This window comes from Conger conger, chromosome 8 (genome assembly GCF_963514075.1).
Source record: "Conger conger chromosome 8, fConCon1.1, whole genome shotgun sequence".
Taxonomy (NCBI): domain Eukaryota; kingdom Metazoa; phylum Chordata; class Actinopteri; order Anguilliformes; family Congridae; genus Conger; species Conger conger.
Genome location: NC_083767.1, coordinates 54,507,899 through 54,523,133, shown reverse-complemented (window position 1 = coordinate 54,523,133; position 15,235 = coordinate 54,507,899). Strand labels below are relative to the sequence as shown.

Here is a 15,235-nt window from a genome sequence, read left to right as displayed (position 1 = left end):
TGAGACAGTTTGACACATTTCAAGATTTGACAGTACTTTAAAACAAGCAGTCTCATTGTCTCATTGCAAGACTAAAACACTTAGTTAATGCAGACTTTTTTTTGCCGTGCGTGGCGAGATACCATCCCGTCAAAATACAATTCGGCAAAAACTCCGCACTGTTCGAGGCGATTCCCAGTGGCTCACCCTCCCTGCTCTCCGTGAAACGGGGTCTGCAGCAGGGCTTTGGCCATTTCGTTTTTTGGCCGTATCCAGTGTCGAGTGTCTCTTTTCATGTCTCCCATAATCAGATCCCTTTGCTCTGACAGGGGCTGGCTTTTCATCAGGTTCACAGTAGTACCGTGGCTGATGACTTGAAAGAGGCTTTTATGCTTTTATGCAAGTTTCATCAAGGCCATTGAAACATTTTCTAAATCGCGCCGTCGCTGGGCGGGGCGTTGTCGTGGCAGCAGCTTCACCGCTAACCCTGTGTTTGGGTCTCGTCATTGGTAACCCTCTGTCTTGGCTGCGGCACCGGGTGTTCAAGACAAACTGTCCTCCTCGTTTAATGATTAAGCATTAAAGTGACCCGTCCCGTTTGATGGTCAAGTTTAATAGCCGTCTGTCACGCCGTAGGTGTGACACCGTGCGCTGTGTTAATTCTGACCGCATGCCGGTCATTTCTGTCAAGCGGGCGGATGTAGAATCGGGACACAAGTCTGAAATAGATTGGGCACTGGCACTGGTTAAGATCGATGGTATAGTGGATTCCATGAAGTCTCAGGCCATTTTGGCTGACAATCTGGTTGCTTCTACCACAAGGCTGAGACTTAGCTGTAGGTGGACTTTCCAGCAATACAATGACCCAAAGCATACCTCAAGCATGCAACAAAATGCATGTTCTGCAATGGCCATCTGAGGTCCAATCCTATTGAAAACCTGTGGGCTGAACTGAAGAGGGCAGTTGATAAGCTTATCCCAAGAATGTGGAGGGTCTTGGAAGGCTCTGCATAGACACATTTTCCAAAATCCCTCCAGATGTGTTCCTTAGCCATGTCAAGCATTACAGGAAAATGTTGTTGTCCTTCCCAGAGGTGGCTGCATCAAGAACTATACCAGGGGTGCCAATAATGATGAAACCTTGATTTTGGTTCAATCTGTTTTTTATTAAATGAATGATTTTGGTTGGTTCCATTGAAACATTAATAAAGTACAGTATTTTTCATGTTGGCATTTTGAGTGCATCCATCTCAATAATTATATTATTGTTGTTTTTTTCTGTATTTTTGTGCATTGCCTGTTAGGGATGGCAATAATTATGCAGCCAACTCTATATGTGCCGAATAAGAGTATAAGAGTGGGCTTTTAAATTTTTTAAAAATTTTGGTTTTAATGTTTTTAAAGTACCAACACATAATGAATTGCGTCGTGCATGAGTTGCTACCACATGCTCTGCAAAGATTATCTCATTTAAAGTCTTCTCATTTGCTGAATAACTGGCGCTTTTCCCTTGTCTTGAAGCTGTTCTATGAAAGTGCTGAGTTTATGAAGAAACTCCAGCTTCGCAATGCTGGGTTAATCAATAGCAAGCTTAGACTGGTGAGCCAAGCAATTATCACTCCTCTGTGAATCCACCACAGGAATCTCAGCTAGCTTTTTATCAACTGATACATTTACAGGTTCAATACGGGAACAGCTTCTCTTAATACTTGCGATTACCCGCTGAAAATGAGTATTACTATTACTAACTAAACCATCACTGGATAATTTCAAATGTGATAAAAGTGTGTTCATGATTAAAACTGCTGGTACAAATGGAGCACCGCTTCACAGTAGCTGGGAGAGCTGATAGCGTGTGTTGGGCCTCCCGGTGTAATCTGTTAGCTGCATGTGTCAATGCCAATGTAATGTAAGCGCAAGAGTGAGAAGAGACAACATGAGCGCGCTACTGTCTGTCAAAGTGTTGGGTGACATTCTAAAAGCGCCAGTTGCTGAAACAGACGAGTAGATAAGGGGCTCGATTCGTAAAAAGAACACTTTTCACGGACGCCATTTTATTTTTTGAAAATGAGCTGTGTGACATTAACTTGATTTAGGAGTCCGGGTATAAGCGTAGCATAACTGCGGCTGAGGGAGAGGCAGTTTTCACGGGGAGGGCGGCCAGGGGAGAGCCTCTTGACCCCTGGGTCGTGCTGGGGAGGTTCGGGGAGGAGACGGAGCGGGGCCAGTGAGGTGAAACCAGAGCTGGAATGTGTGAAGAATGCAGAGAATGGTGGGATTTTCCTGCTGGGAGCCAGAAAAGCAGCTTGACTGCTCTGCTCTGACCGGCAAACAGAAGCACAGCACTCCTTTATTTTACCCACAATCCACCTCTCGCGGAGCCCAGCGCCATTTGCTGCTGCTGCTGCTGCTGTTGTTGTTCTCGGTCTGCTGCTGGCACGGTTCCCAGGCCCGGCTGTCATACGATTACTGGGCTTTATTCATCTCTATTTCTCTCTTTTTCTGCCTTTTTTTTTCTCGTGCGGGAAAAAAAGTAGTGCAAGTAATCAGCCGTAATTATTTATCCAGTTATTGCTGGATGTGCGCGCTTCTTTGGGTATAGCGCTGTGCAGCATGTGGTGTTATAATGGGCTGAAGGGACTGTTAATAATTTAAAGGCCTGTGACAAATGGCGTGGCCTCGTCTACCGGAGATGAAGCTCGTCATCCACCTGCAGGTTCCTGCTTCATTGTAATATTTCAGGCCTGTAGATGTTTGCCAGATGACAGACGATCACATCATTGCAGCAATTAGACAGGCGTACCGTAATTTAAAATACGCTGTACATACTGTATACGAAGGCTCATATATTTTTTAGTTTCTTACTTCACGTGTTTCCCTCTTGGAGTTGCAAGCAAGGTTATGAGCGGGGGAAATATTTCTGAATTCTTTTGTGAAGGGCGACTTTTGAGGAAATCTTGGCCAGACTTCCTTTAGAAGGAGAAATTGTAAAGTTAATTGGCTGTGATCTTGTATGCAAAGCTGTTTTCACTTATTGCAGCAAAGGTCTGATCCTTTAAATATGAATAAGATGGTCAGAGAAAGCTGTGTGGGTCTGTAGCAGACTGTATGCTTTGAATTAAAGCCAGACAGATTGGGTTTGGCTCTTTCGCTATTTTTTTTTCCACATATTAAAAATTCTGCTCTAAATCCACCCCCTTTTCTTCCTTCTGTCTCTGAAGCATTGCTTTTCTGTCTCAGAGGAATAGCTGGTAAACACTGAGTGAAAAAACCTTTTTTTTTTTTTTTCAGAAGTCACTTAGCATTCACAAACAAACAGCATGTCTGCAACTGCAAAATCTTTAATCATCGTTACTTTAATCCAGTAAAAAGCCTGCATTTTCCACAAGGAGAAGTAGATATTGGAACATATCATGAATTGTAGGGGGTGGGGGGGTGGGGGGTGATTTATACAGTAACTTTATAACTAGTGAAAGTGTGGTGTTTGTGGAAGTACCCCACATATGAAATCAGTGGCTTGGCCTGTTCCGGCGCCCGTGTGAACTCCCTGCTCAGCTGGAGGTCCTGTGTTGTCACTGCAGCTGCGGCAGCAGTGCGTGTGTATCTCAGATGTATTGACATCAATGCAGTAAACGGGGGTCATTTGAAGGCTTGCTCTTCCTGGATGCTACCCCTCCCTCTCTGTCTCCGTCTCCATCTCTCTCTCTCTCTCTCTCCCTCTCTCTCTCTGAGCAGGGAGCGGAGGAGAGGACTGTTCTCTCCTCCTGTCCTCCTCCCCAGCAGGACGGCCGCGCAGTGATCAGATCGCCATCGGGCAGGGGCTGTTTTTAACTCTGTCAGTGTCCGCGCTGCAATCCCACAATGCAACCCGCGCGCCGAAAACAGCCACAGCCACAGCCACAACGCTGGACACATCAACGGCGCTTTGATCTCGGTCCAAGATCCTCTGTTGGATTCTGTCCCGTGTTTGTTAGTGTGGCCCCTCTTCCGGGCGGGTTCCCTGGCCCCATAGGGGTCCCACGATGGGAACCCCCGCAGGTCAGTGGCAGCGGTGAGGGAATTCTCCTCCAAAATGGACGTGACACGACACGTACGGTTGAGTGACAGAGGCGGCAGCACAAAGACGAGCCTCTGCGAGCAGAGAGCGAGAGAGAGAAAGGGCGAGGAACAAAAAAGAAAAGTGTGAGAGAGAGAGAGAGAGAGAGAGAGAGAGAGGCTCGTACTCGGAATAGCGTGCGGCGATAACGTCAGGCACCGTGTCCCAAGGCTGGCTGGGCCGGCAGCCTTGAGCGGAGAGCTGCTCGCTCTCCCCGCGCTGCTGTGTCAGAGATCACAGCCGTAAATCTCGCAGAGGAAGCGCTCCCAGCCTCTCCTCCTCGGACCGAGCCCAGAGGGGAATAACTGCTCTTAGCATCCCAAGGTTGTCTCTCTCTCTCTCTCTCTCTCTCTCTCCCCCTCTCTCTCTCTCCCCTTTCTCCTCTCTGACTCACAAACTGCCGATGCGCTCAGCTTGTATTTAGATGTTTGATGTTTGTAGTCGGGTGCGGCCATGTTGTTTTTTATACCGAGAGCACAGCCCCCACCGGCCCTCTTGACTTCCGAGCGCTCTCGAAACTCCCGCCCTAAAAACACCCGCCCTAAAAACACCCCTGAGCTTCTGACGTGTGGTGCAATGTCTCATCATTTTGTGGCCTTTTTCCCTGGATTTGTAGCAACAGTTGTGTTCCCTCAGTCATCAAATGGGCCTAATCCTGAGAGAATGTTAGCCTGTTGTACGATTACCAACCGTACTCAGTTGAAACGACTGCGCCCCGTGTTCAAATGATATCCGTTAGCCCGCTCCTTAGCGCACCTGTCAACCTATACCTAGGTCTAAAACTGGTGTTTACTGGGGTGTCTCGGTGGCGCAGCCTGCAGAGCACTGACCGCATGCTCATTGTGAGCCGCGACGTCAACGGTTCGAATCCGACCGTCTGACGATTTGTTGCGTGTCTTTCCCTCTCTCTCGCCCCCATTCTTCCTGTCTCTATATACTGTCCAATAAAGCTGAAAAAGGCCTAAAAAATATCTTTAAAAAATAAAACTGGTGTTTACTTGGCAGATTAGTGTGTACGTGTGTGTGTCGAGAAGACGTGAGGCAAAACAGCCACTGCATATGGATGAAACTGTCCCATGACCGTGTCAAAGAAACAAAATCCAACAGCCGAGTGAAGCTGTGCTAGCGTCCGGGTGGTGGAGATGTCGGGTCTGCCTCCTGCCTCGAGTGTGACGGGGATATTGCGTATCGCAGGCCTGTGCTAATGCCATTAGCAGCTGCAGTGCGGTGACAGCGGTGGGTGTTAATGGCGTACGCCGCGCGGCGCTGCCCTCCCCGCGCGCGGGACAGAAAGTCCTCGCCCGTCTCCGGCTCAAATCCTCCGTCTTCCCCCCCCGTTTGAGCTGATGCAGAGCAATTCACACACCTGTCATTACCGCTCCGACTCACACCCCGGAGAATAACCTGCTGCTGGCGCTGGAGTTTCTCATGACGGAGGTGAGACGGGAAATCTGCTGACTTCACGGGAATATCTCTGTCCACACCCTCTAGACGCTCGGCAAGACGGAGAGGGCGATATCTGATGCTGGATTTATACAGCATCGTGCAGGAGGGCTGCACACTTTAAAACCAGCAGCCATTTTACACCCAGGAATCCACTTGCGCTGAATTTATTGTGCCATCAACTGCTCCGACTCATCAAGTAGGGACTCGGTAATGATGGAAACTAGCAGGACTGGGATGCCTGTCAGACCGTCCTTTGTCCATTGCACTCAGATATGAACATTTTTACAGTCATGTGCCACTTATATTAATTTCACAAAAAAAAAAAAAAAATTGCTACATTGTACTTGATTCAGAATCTGTTTGATGATTCTTCATATTGATATAAATAATAATTCATCCCAAGCCACTAATTTAGCAGTATATCCTCCTCCAATTTGAAATATTTGGAAAGAAACATTTTCCACAGGAGAGAGAGAGAGAGAGAGAGAGAGAGAGAGGGGGGGGGGCTCATTTGGACTAAAAAAACCTTTTTTCTTCTACTTCTGTTCCCCCCCCCCCCCACGTCTTCCCTCTCGTATCGAGCGCCTTACTCGAGGGAGCGCTGTGCTAAACTTGATCCAACCGGTCTATTTGTCTGAATGCCCCAGAGAGCGGCTCACTTCCTGTTGTGTAATGTTGCCTTTTCCATTCTTTCTGCTCCATTATGGAGAGCGGAGGCACCGAGACACACAACGCAGAGGGAGAAGTAGAAAAAAACACGGCACATTCCTTTCTCTCGCTCTCCCTCTCCCTCTCTTTCTTTTTTTTTTTTTTCACGTGTCGGTGTCCAATGTTCCCCTCCCTCTTGTGTTTTTTAGAAACTTTAGAAACACAAAGTGGAACGTTTCCCTCCACCCAGCCCAGCCATACAATTTGGCCTAAAATGGAAATTGTTATGTAACCAAACTGTTGGGGTCTGCCGTTTTGTTCAACCGATGTACAGTTTAGGGATTTTGCATCCCAAAGACAGGCTTGGTTGTTTCTCTTCAGACTTCATCATTAAAATAATAGATATAACAGGTCTCAAAATCAGCCATGTCAACTGAATAGCTGTAGTGGAATATGGTCAACAGTTAACCATATTCAACTAGAGTTGACCATGTTAAACTTGACTGTCCAACACCCCTCCCCACCCCCCTTTTTTTGATGCAGCAGTAGTCTTGAATTCAGTCCAGTCCAATTAAAACAGGTGTTTAACACCATTCCTTAGCTGTGAGGGGCTGTTGTCATGCTGGCAGACATCGGTGTGGGATCTTTATGGAGATGAGATCAGACGCTTGTGTAGCAGAACTCCTCCCTCTGCCCGTGATCCATCACTCTGCCCTCCCCCTTCTCTCTTTTCTCTGTTCATCAAGCCTGAACACACACACACACACACACACACACACACGTCAGCCCCACTCTACCACCCACACACACACACACACAATGAACCGGACAGGTACTCCTGTCTCCAAATCCATCACCTCCCTCCCACACACACTGCGCATGGTCCCATTCTCACAATGCTTGTGAAGTTCAGCTGTCACTCTATCTCCGAAAAACTCTCTCACACACACACACACATGCACACAGAACATAGTTTCCTCCACCCACACACACACACACACACACACACGTACATAGAGCATAGTCTCCTACACACACACACACACACACACACGTACACAGAGCATAGTCTCCTACACACACACACACACACACACACACACACACACGTACACAGAGCATAGTCTCCTACACACACACACACACACACACACACACACACACACACGTACACAGAGCATAGTCTCCTACACACACACACACACACACACACACACATACACAGAGCATAGTCTCCTACACACACACACACACGTACACAGCATAGTCTCCTACACACACACACACACACACACACGTACACAGAGCATAGTCTCCTACACACACACACACACACACGTACACAGAGCATAGTCTCCTACACACACACACACACGTAAACAGAGCATAGTGTCCTCCACACACACATACACACACGTACACAGAGCATAGTCCCCTCCACACACACACACACACACACACACGTACACAGAGCATAGTCTCCTACACACACACACACACACACACGTACACAGAGCATAGTCCCCTCTACACACAAACACACACACACACACACACGTACACAGAGCATAGTCTCCTACACACACACACACACACACACACACACACGTACACAGAGCATAGTCTCCTACACACACACACACACACACACACGTACACAGAGCAAAGTCTCCTACACACACACACACACACGTACACAGAGCATAGTCCCCTCCACACACACACACACACACACACACACACACGTACACAGAGCATAGTCCCCTCCACACACACACACACACACACACACACACACACACACACACACAGTATCTAATCTCCCTCCACTACATGCTCGACGGGCAGGCTCACTCTTGGCACAGACCTGGTGTCTAACATACGGCCAGCGTCTGAGTTCCCCTCAGCCACCTGCTGCACTCCCACCTCCCCCAGAGCGCCCCGCTCCCAGCCTCCTGGCTACCAGAGGAGGGCCCCGCCAAGGAGGCCCTCTGATCGAATGCCTCAGTAATCACCAAAATCCATCAATCCTGCACCACGTACACATACCACCACAAATATCACAACCTCACGTGTAGCTATTTTAACTATCTATGCTATATTGAAATATAATTTAAGGATATTGCGTTTCAATTTTAGAGATTAAACATCTCCCATTTTGAGTCATAACTGGGAAGACCATCTCACCAGATAAACGGGCACGGATTTCATGCACTATCCTAACATTGTCTCAGATGCTGCATTGGCTCTCTGAACAGAATAGTATCTCTGTGAAAGCAAACTGAGACAGTGGAGTCAGGTTGTCTTTTTATTTTAATTCTTCAAGTTGCGCAACCTACAAGCCCCCATAGTTAGGCCGATTCTGCCCAGCATGTGCACCGCTGGTGTACAATTACGTGCAGTCCGAAAGTGGGAAGGCCACAGAACATGAGGACCTGTCACCAGTACAGCAAAGCAGGTTGTACTGAAAGCCCACATAACAGTAGCTTATTCTAAAGGCAGAAACCTTGCATTGTTGTACTTTGCCAAGGCCAGAACCTACTGGAATATAAGCCAGTGCACCAGAGAGAATAGGCTGCTATTTCATTCAGTTTGTGTGTGTGTGTGTGCGTGCGTGAGAAAGTCGGTGTTTTGTGTGTGCATGAATGTGACCAAGACAGTGTAATTATATGTGTGTTTCAGTGTGTGAGCGAGAGCTACCGTGTGCTTACGTGCGTGTGTGGTTGAGTGTTTTGACAGCTCGGAGCGGTTTTAATGGTTAGGCAGCAGAAGGCCCCCTCCCCGTGTATGAGGAGGGAAAGGTGAGGCCCCCTGGGTTGGCCCCCACAGCCACGGGGCCAACAGCTTGAGTTTCCCAGCCAAGCCCAGGGCACTCTCTCTGTGTCTCTCTCACTCACTCACTCACTCACTCACTCTCCTCTGCTCTCTCCCTCCAAGCAGGGATACGGGGCTCCAGTCAAACACACTCTCCACTGCCTCCCCATTCACCACTGAAAAAAGGCATATGACAACATATTAATACAACTGCCATACGAATCCCAAAAAACTAGGGTTGCCACATGCAGTGCAGAATCATTCATTTTTAGATTGGAGGCAGGCTGGGGGGGGGGGGGGGGGGGGGAAATAATGTCATCAAAAGCAATGCGGCATGCGTGCAACACCCTCGGAGGACCGTTTTTACCAGATGTCTTCTTTTCTCCCCCTGCTCTTACGTCGCGCGGAAGCGTTAGCAGGCAGCGCGATCGATATGAAGTTGTCAATCGAAGGCTTCAGAAGGCCTGCGGAGGCCGACACGCCGCACAGCTGTTCCTGCGCGCAGCTGTGGTCCCCCGGTCGAGCCGGCCCGGAGTCCAGCTCCGGCGGGGCTGCCTCCTCCTCCATTAACATTAACATTACTGCCATTTGGCAGACGCTCTTATCCAGAGCGACGTACAGTTGATTAGACTTAAGCAGGAGACAATCCTCCCCTGGGGCAATGCAGGGTTAAGGGCCTTGGCTCAAGGGCCCCAACGGCTGTGCGGATCTCATTGTGGCTACGCCGGGATTTGAACCACTGACCTTGCGTGTCCCAGTCATTTACCTTAACCACTACGCTACAGGCCGCCCAGCTTCTCCTCCCGGAAGATCGCCCAGCCCGTTTGCTCAAGAGCGCGGTGCGTACGATCATCGCAATTATCCAGGGATCGTTCAACGTAACTAACTACGTGTTGCTGGTAACAAGATCACGTGCGAGCGCATACAACACAAGGACACAAGATAAGCGACTGACAAAGTGTGTGCACCGCTCGAGAAAGTGTGGGAAGCACATCGTACGAACCCCAGCTCTGCATATATTGACATGCGTTTCGGTTTGGTTACCAAAGTTGCGTTTCAAAGGTGAAATGAACCCGCAAGCATCAACCTAGAGAAATTGTAATTTTACTTGTGTACACTTTTTGTAGAAGTAGGCTCTACATGCAGCTCTTGCCTTGGGCAGATTCCTTTTTCTCAAAATATCACTTCAGTATAAAGATCCCTTCTGGGGTGTGTGTGTGTGTGTGGGGGGGGGTCTCAGGTGCTCCCATTAGTCCAGAACAAAATAGCACTAACTCACATTCTAATTCACCTTCCCATTCACTGTGTGCCTCATACGCAGTTTATAAAAATGTTTTGGGAAAATTTTAGACAGAATGAAAAGTTCCTTGGGATTGTAAGGAACTTGGTTAATTTAACATTCAGCCTTTCCTATGTCTCTTATGAGCACCGGACCCCTTGTGAAGCAATTACGAGACATCCCTGTTCCAAATTAACAGGAAGTGAGTGTCTGGAGGAGTATTAAACAGGAGCAGGTCTCAGTAAAGATGTACAATAAGGAAACCATTTGCCCTGGTCTTTCTGTTTGAGACGGGATTTGATCCCTGCCAACTGAGTTTCTGCAGTTCAAAGTTAAACAGTGACTCACAAATTCCTTGGTATTTTCCATGAATCGGTGGCAGACCTTAAGGAAAACACCTTCCCCCCACTCCCTCCTCCCTCCTTTCCCATTTCTCAGGACTGAAAGTTATACCTGACTTCATATTCCTCATTAAATCCTGGTTTCACTGAAACAGCTTTATTGCATTTGCCAGATTTTTGGTTGTGACTGTACAATTAAATTCATGAAGGACTGCAAGAGCTATGGGCTCTAGGAGATAAGGATCTTTCACCCCCAACTTCAAAGGGGCTGTACTGTAACTTCATAACACCTTGCTGTTAAAACGGCTAGAGAGGACACTAGCCCACTGCTGCCAATATACTAACTGCTATTAAAAGACCGAGATTCATAATGCTAATTGCTAAATTGTAGAAAGGAAGTGCAGGTTAAAATATTCCAAGAATATGAAGGAGTTGTACCATGCAGGAAGTAATTAACTCTTCAACTGTAAACTTGTCTGCAGGATTCATTTTGACCCAATAGTTTAAAAGACTAATTTGTTCCACAAAACATCAGTTCAAAAAAATCTTAAAACACCCCAATAGTCAACATTTGGGTCAAAAATAAAAATAAAAAATACTTTTGAGAACAGGAACAAACCATCACTCCTGCATTTAAGGAATATTGACCTTGTGAGATTTGCTTTGAAAAAAAATCATGTCTTTATTTAAATGCCTGGCAGAAGGGTAATTCTGTGTAACGCTTAAGAGGACGAACAGAAGAATCTGAAAAGTCTACAGCTCGACCTCCCCCCTGACGGACACTTGGCCAATATGAAGGGGAGGGAGAGAGAAAAAAAACAACAAAAAAAAAGAACAAATTCCTCTCTCCCTGTCGGGAGGAAAACTCCCACCCCCTTTTTCCTCATCTCTCCACCCTGCTGGATGGAAGAGGGGGGGGGAGTGCAAAAAGAGAGAGCTTAAATGCTTTGAATGATGGTGAAGAATGTTAAAAAGTGTCTGTGTGTGGGGAATGGGGGTTGCTGGTGGGTATTGGGGGGTGGGGGGGGGGGGTTGAAAACTCCCAGGGGGACCCCCATCTCACAGATCTGGTATGCGTGACTGAGCATGGAGAAGAAACATCTAAACCTGGCTTCTTAACTTGAGGCAACAATGGCAACTGCTTAGACCCAGCCATTACAACACTGGAGGCCCTAGTTTTCGCTTCCCTGTCCAATTTGACACATTTGCGTCAGGAGGGTTCATATGAAGATGGTGTAATTTTTTAGACTTAAACATTTTTTTTTTAAGACTATATTTAGGCAGTTTCACAAGCAAGTCATATATATATATATATACGGTTTCATTAAAGTCACAATATGACACTCATGATGTGGCATGGTGACCACAGGGAGTTTCTTCTTGCATGCCTTGATAAGAAAAAAAAAAGAAAAAAGAAAAAAGATAATTTTATAATTTGTAGTGGGTAAACTTCCAAGAGCAATTTTCTGACTATACTGCATATTCCGAGTACACTCACTAACAACTTAGTTTGCTATTTTTGGGTTCCGCTGCAAAAACATTTTTCACATTCATGTACCAACTTGTGTTTCTCAGAATAATGCAATAATTTGCAGTGAAACCTTAGATCTGGTCACTGGTTCCGTTTTTCCTCAAAAAGAGCAAGCCAAACAATGGAATTAAAAACAAGAAGCCTTTTTTTTCCTCCAAAACACTTCATCTTCCCCATCTTTATTATATAAATATCAACTTTCATGTTTACTGTAAGAATATAAAACAATTTAATTTGGATTTTTTTCTTACAAATACACACACAGTACATTTGAACACAGTAGCTTTTCAGCAGGACTCGATAGATGTTGCAGGTCGATACATCATGTTACACAGGCCTGACACGCATTCGCTTGTTACCCACGGAAAAAAAAAAATCAATCTTTTTTGCATCCTCCTTTATTTAAAATTATGGGTTTTATTATTTTTTTTAAATACTGACATTCCGCCAATTAATTTGTTTGCTTATTGTAAGAAGGAAGCAAATCAGAATGTTCTATACAGCGGAATTAGTCTTGAGCGAGAAACATTTGTAACGGGGTAGCCTATCTGTTATAAAGGAAATCACTTCAATTTGAAGTACGACGCTCTGAATTACAGCTATTAATTTTCAAATCTGCTTACATAAGCATAAATACACCAGCTGAAAGGACGCCTTACTCAAAGCCTGAACCCCGGGCTCTGAGGCCCGCAAGTTGTGCTAAAACAAAACAAAAAACGTCTTTTGTATTTCCCCCCCCAAATTCTGTATTTTGTTCATCTGCACATAAACTTGGTTTAATCCGAATTGAGCACTCTGGGTTTGAAACACTTACATTCCCATAACAGATAAGAATGTGAAGGAAATTTAACAAAGATAGTTAAAAACCCATTCCTTTCCCAATTCTCTATAGAAAGAGGCAGTGGGGGAGGGGATAATTTCCTAGGCACAATTTGTCTCCCATTTATTTCTTCTAAAGAATACAGAATATAATTTTTTTTAAATGAATTAACGAGGTAGCCAAGATATTTTAGACACGATGCTGGGGGAGTGAGAAGTTAACTAAATTTGCGACTTTTTAAAAGGAATTTAAAAGTTGAGAAACAATGTCTCAAATGGGACACAGTAGTTTTGAAATTATATATTTAATAATTGCGTATTTTGTCTAACGGAACTTAAGTCACAGTTTTATTGTTCATTACATTAAAAAATATTTAACTATGAAGTTCGGCAAACATTTTTTTTAAATAATGAAAATTCCCCCGCCCACTCACCCCTCCCCCTTTCCTCCCTCCCCTCTGTCTCCCCCTATATCGCACAAGTTTCACCTCACTTTTTCACTTTCGGTCATCTGCCATAGTCCCAGGTTTAAAACTTTAAGGCAAGGAAGCTGTGTTATCCTCTCCAGTCCCCGTTTAGTGATTTTTGTACATCCATACAGATCGATTCCAGTCAACTGTGTCAAGTGGTCTGCAATGAGCTCGAGTCCTTTGTCTGTAATCCGCACGCACTGGCCAATGTTCAGGGTTCTGAGCTCGTGCATCTGCCGCACCATCCTGTTGATGCCATCGTCACTTATGTGACAGGAGCACAGAGACAACGATTTCAACTGGTAGAGACCCTGAGCTATGTACGCCAGGCTTTGGTCACCAATCTTGTCGCAAAACGATACGTCCAGTCCCGACAACCTCAGAGTGCCCATGGCCAGATGCATGATGCCCGTGTCGCTGATGTTGTCACACGACCGAAGGTTAAGGCTCCACAGACTGGTCATGTGGGACAAATGAATCATACCAGCGTCCGAGATCCCCCCGCAGAAACTTAGGTTGAGCACTTTGAGCTTCGTCAAGCCTTTTGAGATGTGCTTGAGGGACAGGTCCGTCAACTTTTGACAGTCTTGTAAGGTTAGGTACTCCAGGTTGAGACAACCCTCGGCCGCGCTCCGGGTCATGCCGGCCAGGTGTCCGATGCCAACGTCCGACACATGTCGGCAGCTGCGAAGGTTGAGACTCTTCAGCCTGTGCAAGCCCCACGCGATGAGTAACAGACCCGTGTTGGTGATATTGCTGCACCCGCCAAGTTCCAGCACCTCCAAGTTTTTCAGGTACTGGGCGATTCTGCCCAGGCTGGAGTCGGTGATCTGCTTGCACAGGCTGAGGTTGAGGACCCGCAGCGAAGGGATTTCCTGTACGAAAGCGTGCCCCAGGCCGTTATCCGTTAAGTTATAGCAGCCGCTAAGGTTTAGGCTCTCGATATTCGGCATCCCCTGTATCACGTAGCTGAGGCTGCGCCTCAAGCTTAGAATCTGCACTCTCCGGATTCCCCGGGCCTGGAGACTAGGGAACAGGGACGGGTTGGCCCTCCTCAAATGTAACTTGGCTTCGACCCCTCTCCAGACCGACTTGTGGTAAGACGCGTCCCTCCAAGCGGTACACACTTGGGCCACTCTGCCTTTGTCCCTCACATCCAAGTAACTGAAAATCATGGCTAAAATTTCCGGGAAGAGACACGAAATGTGCGTCTCCATTTTACACACGCATAAAAAATATTGCGGTTAACCCCAGCCGTTGTTTTTATTTCAAGTATCGTCTATCGCCCAGGCAAAAAAAAATATTTTTTTTACAACCTTTCCGTTTATCTTTTGATATATTTGAGTAAATCGATCAACTCCGCGCGACCCACGTGATCCGTCTGGGTTGCGCAGTAGGATTCAAATACAAAAAGCCAAAAAAGCTAGTTCCATTGCAAACCTTAACCAAAGGGGGGGAAACGCAGGCTACCGCTCAGACAGCACAACCCATTTTGTCTTGAGAAAATCCTTCTCGGTCACCCCGGGGATCCAAACGGTCGTACATTTTCAAAAAGATGTTTTAAATACCGGTTCTTTAATTGTAGGTAAAAATCCGGCCGGTTCGAACGTCTCTTCCTAATGCAGTCGCGAAAAGAGAAAGGTTTCGGTTTGTCTTTGCGCTCAGCTCGCACGCATTGCCAAGCCGAGGGGCTTCCTGCTGCCTTTGTCTGATCTTTTCAAACTGACTTGGCAGGGCCGCCAGCACCGCGTCGCTGCGGGTGAAAAGGCTGATACAAGAAAGTATATAATAACCTCTTCGTGAAAAATAAAA

General features: G+C 46.5%; 2 protein-coding genes across 2 annotated transcripts in view; one reads left to right on the top strand and one right to left on the bottom strand.

Moving 5' to 3' along the window:
* wnt5b (wingless-type MMTV integration site family, member 5b) overlaps positions 1–15,235 on the top strand; it is a 75,762-nt gene that overhangs the window by 31,536 nt on the left and 28,991 nt on the right. The gene's annotated exons all lie outside the window — the stretch shown is intronic.
* LOC133135257 (F-box/LRR-repeat protein 14) lies at positions 13,415–15,113 on the bottom strand. Its single transcript, XM_061252129.1, has one exon. It carries the CDS (start codon positions 14,638–14,640, stop codon positions 13,438–13,440), a length of 1,203 nt encoding a protein of 400 aa, XP_061108113.1. The 5' UTR covers positions 14,641–15,113; the 3' UTR covers positions 13,415–13,437.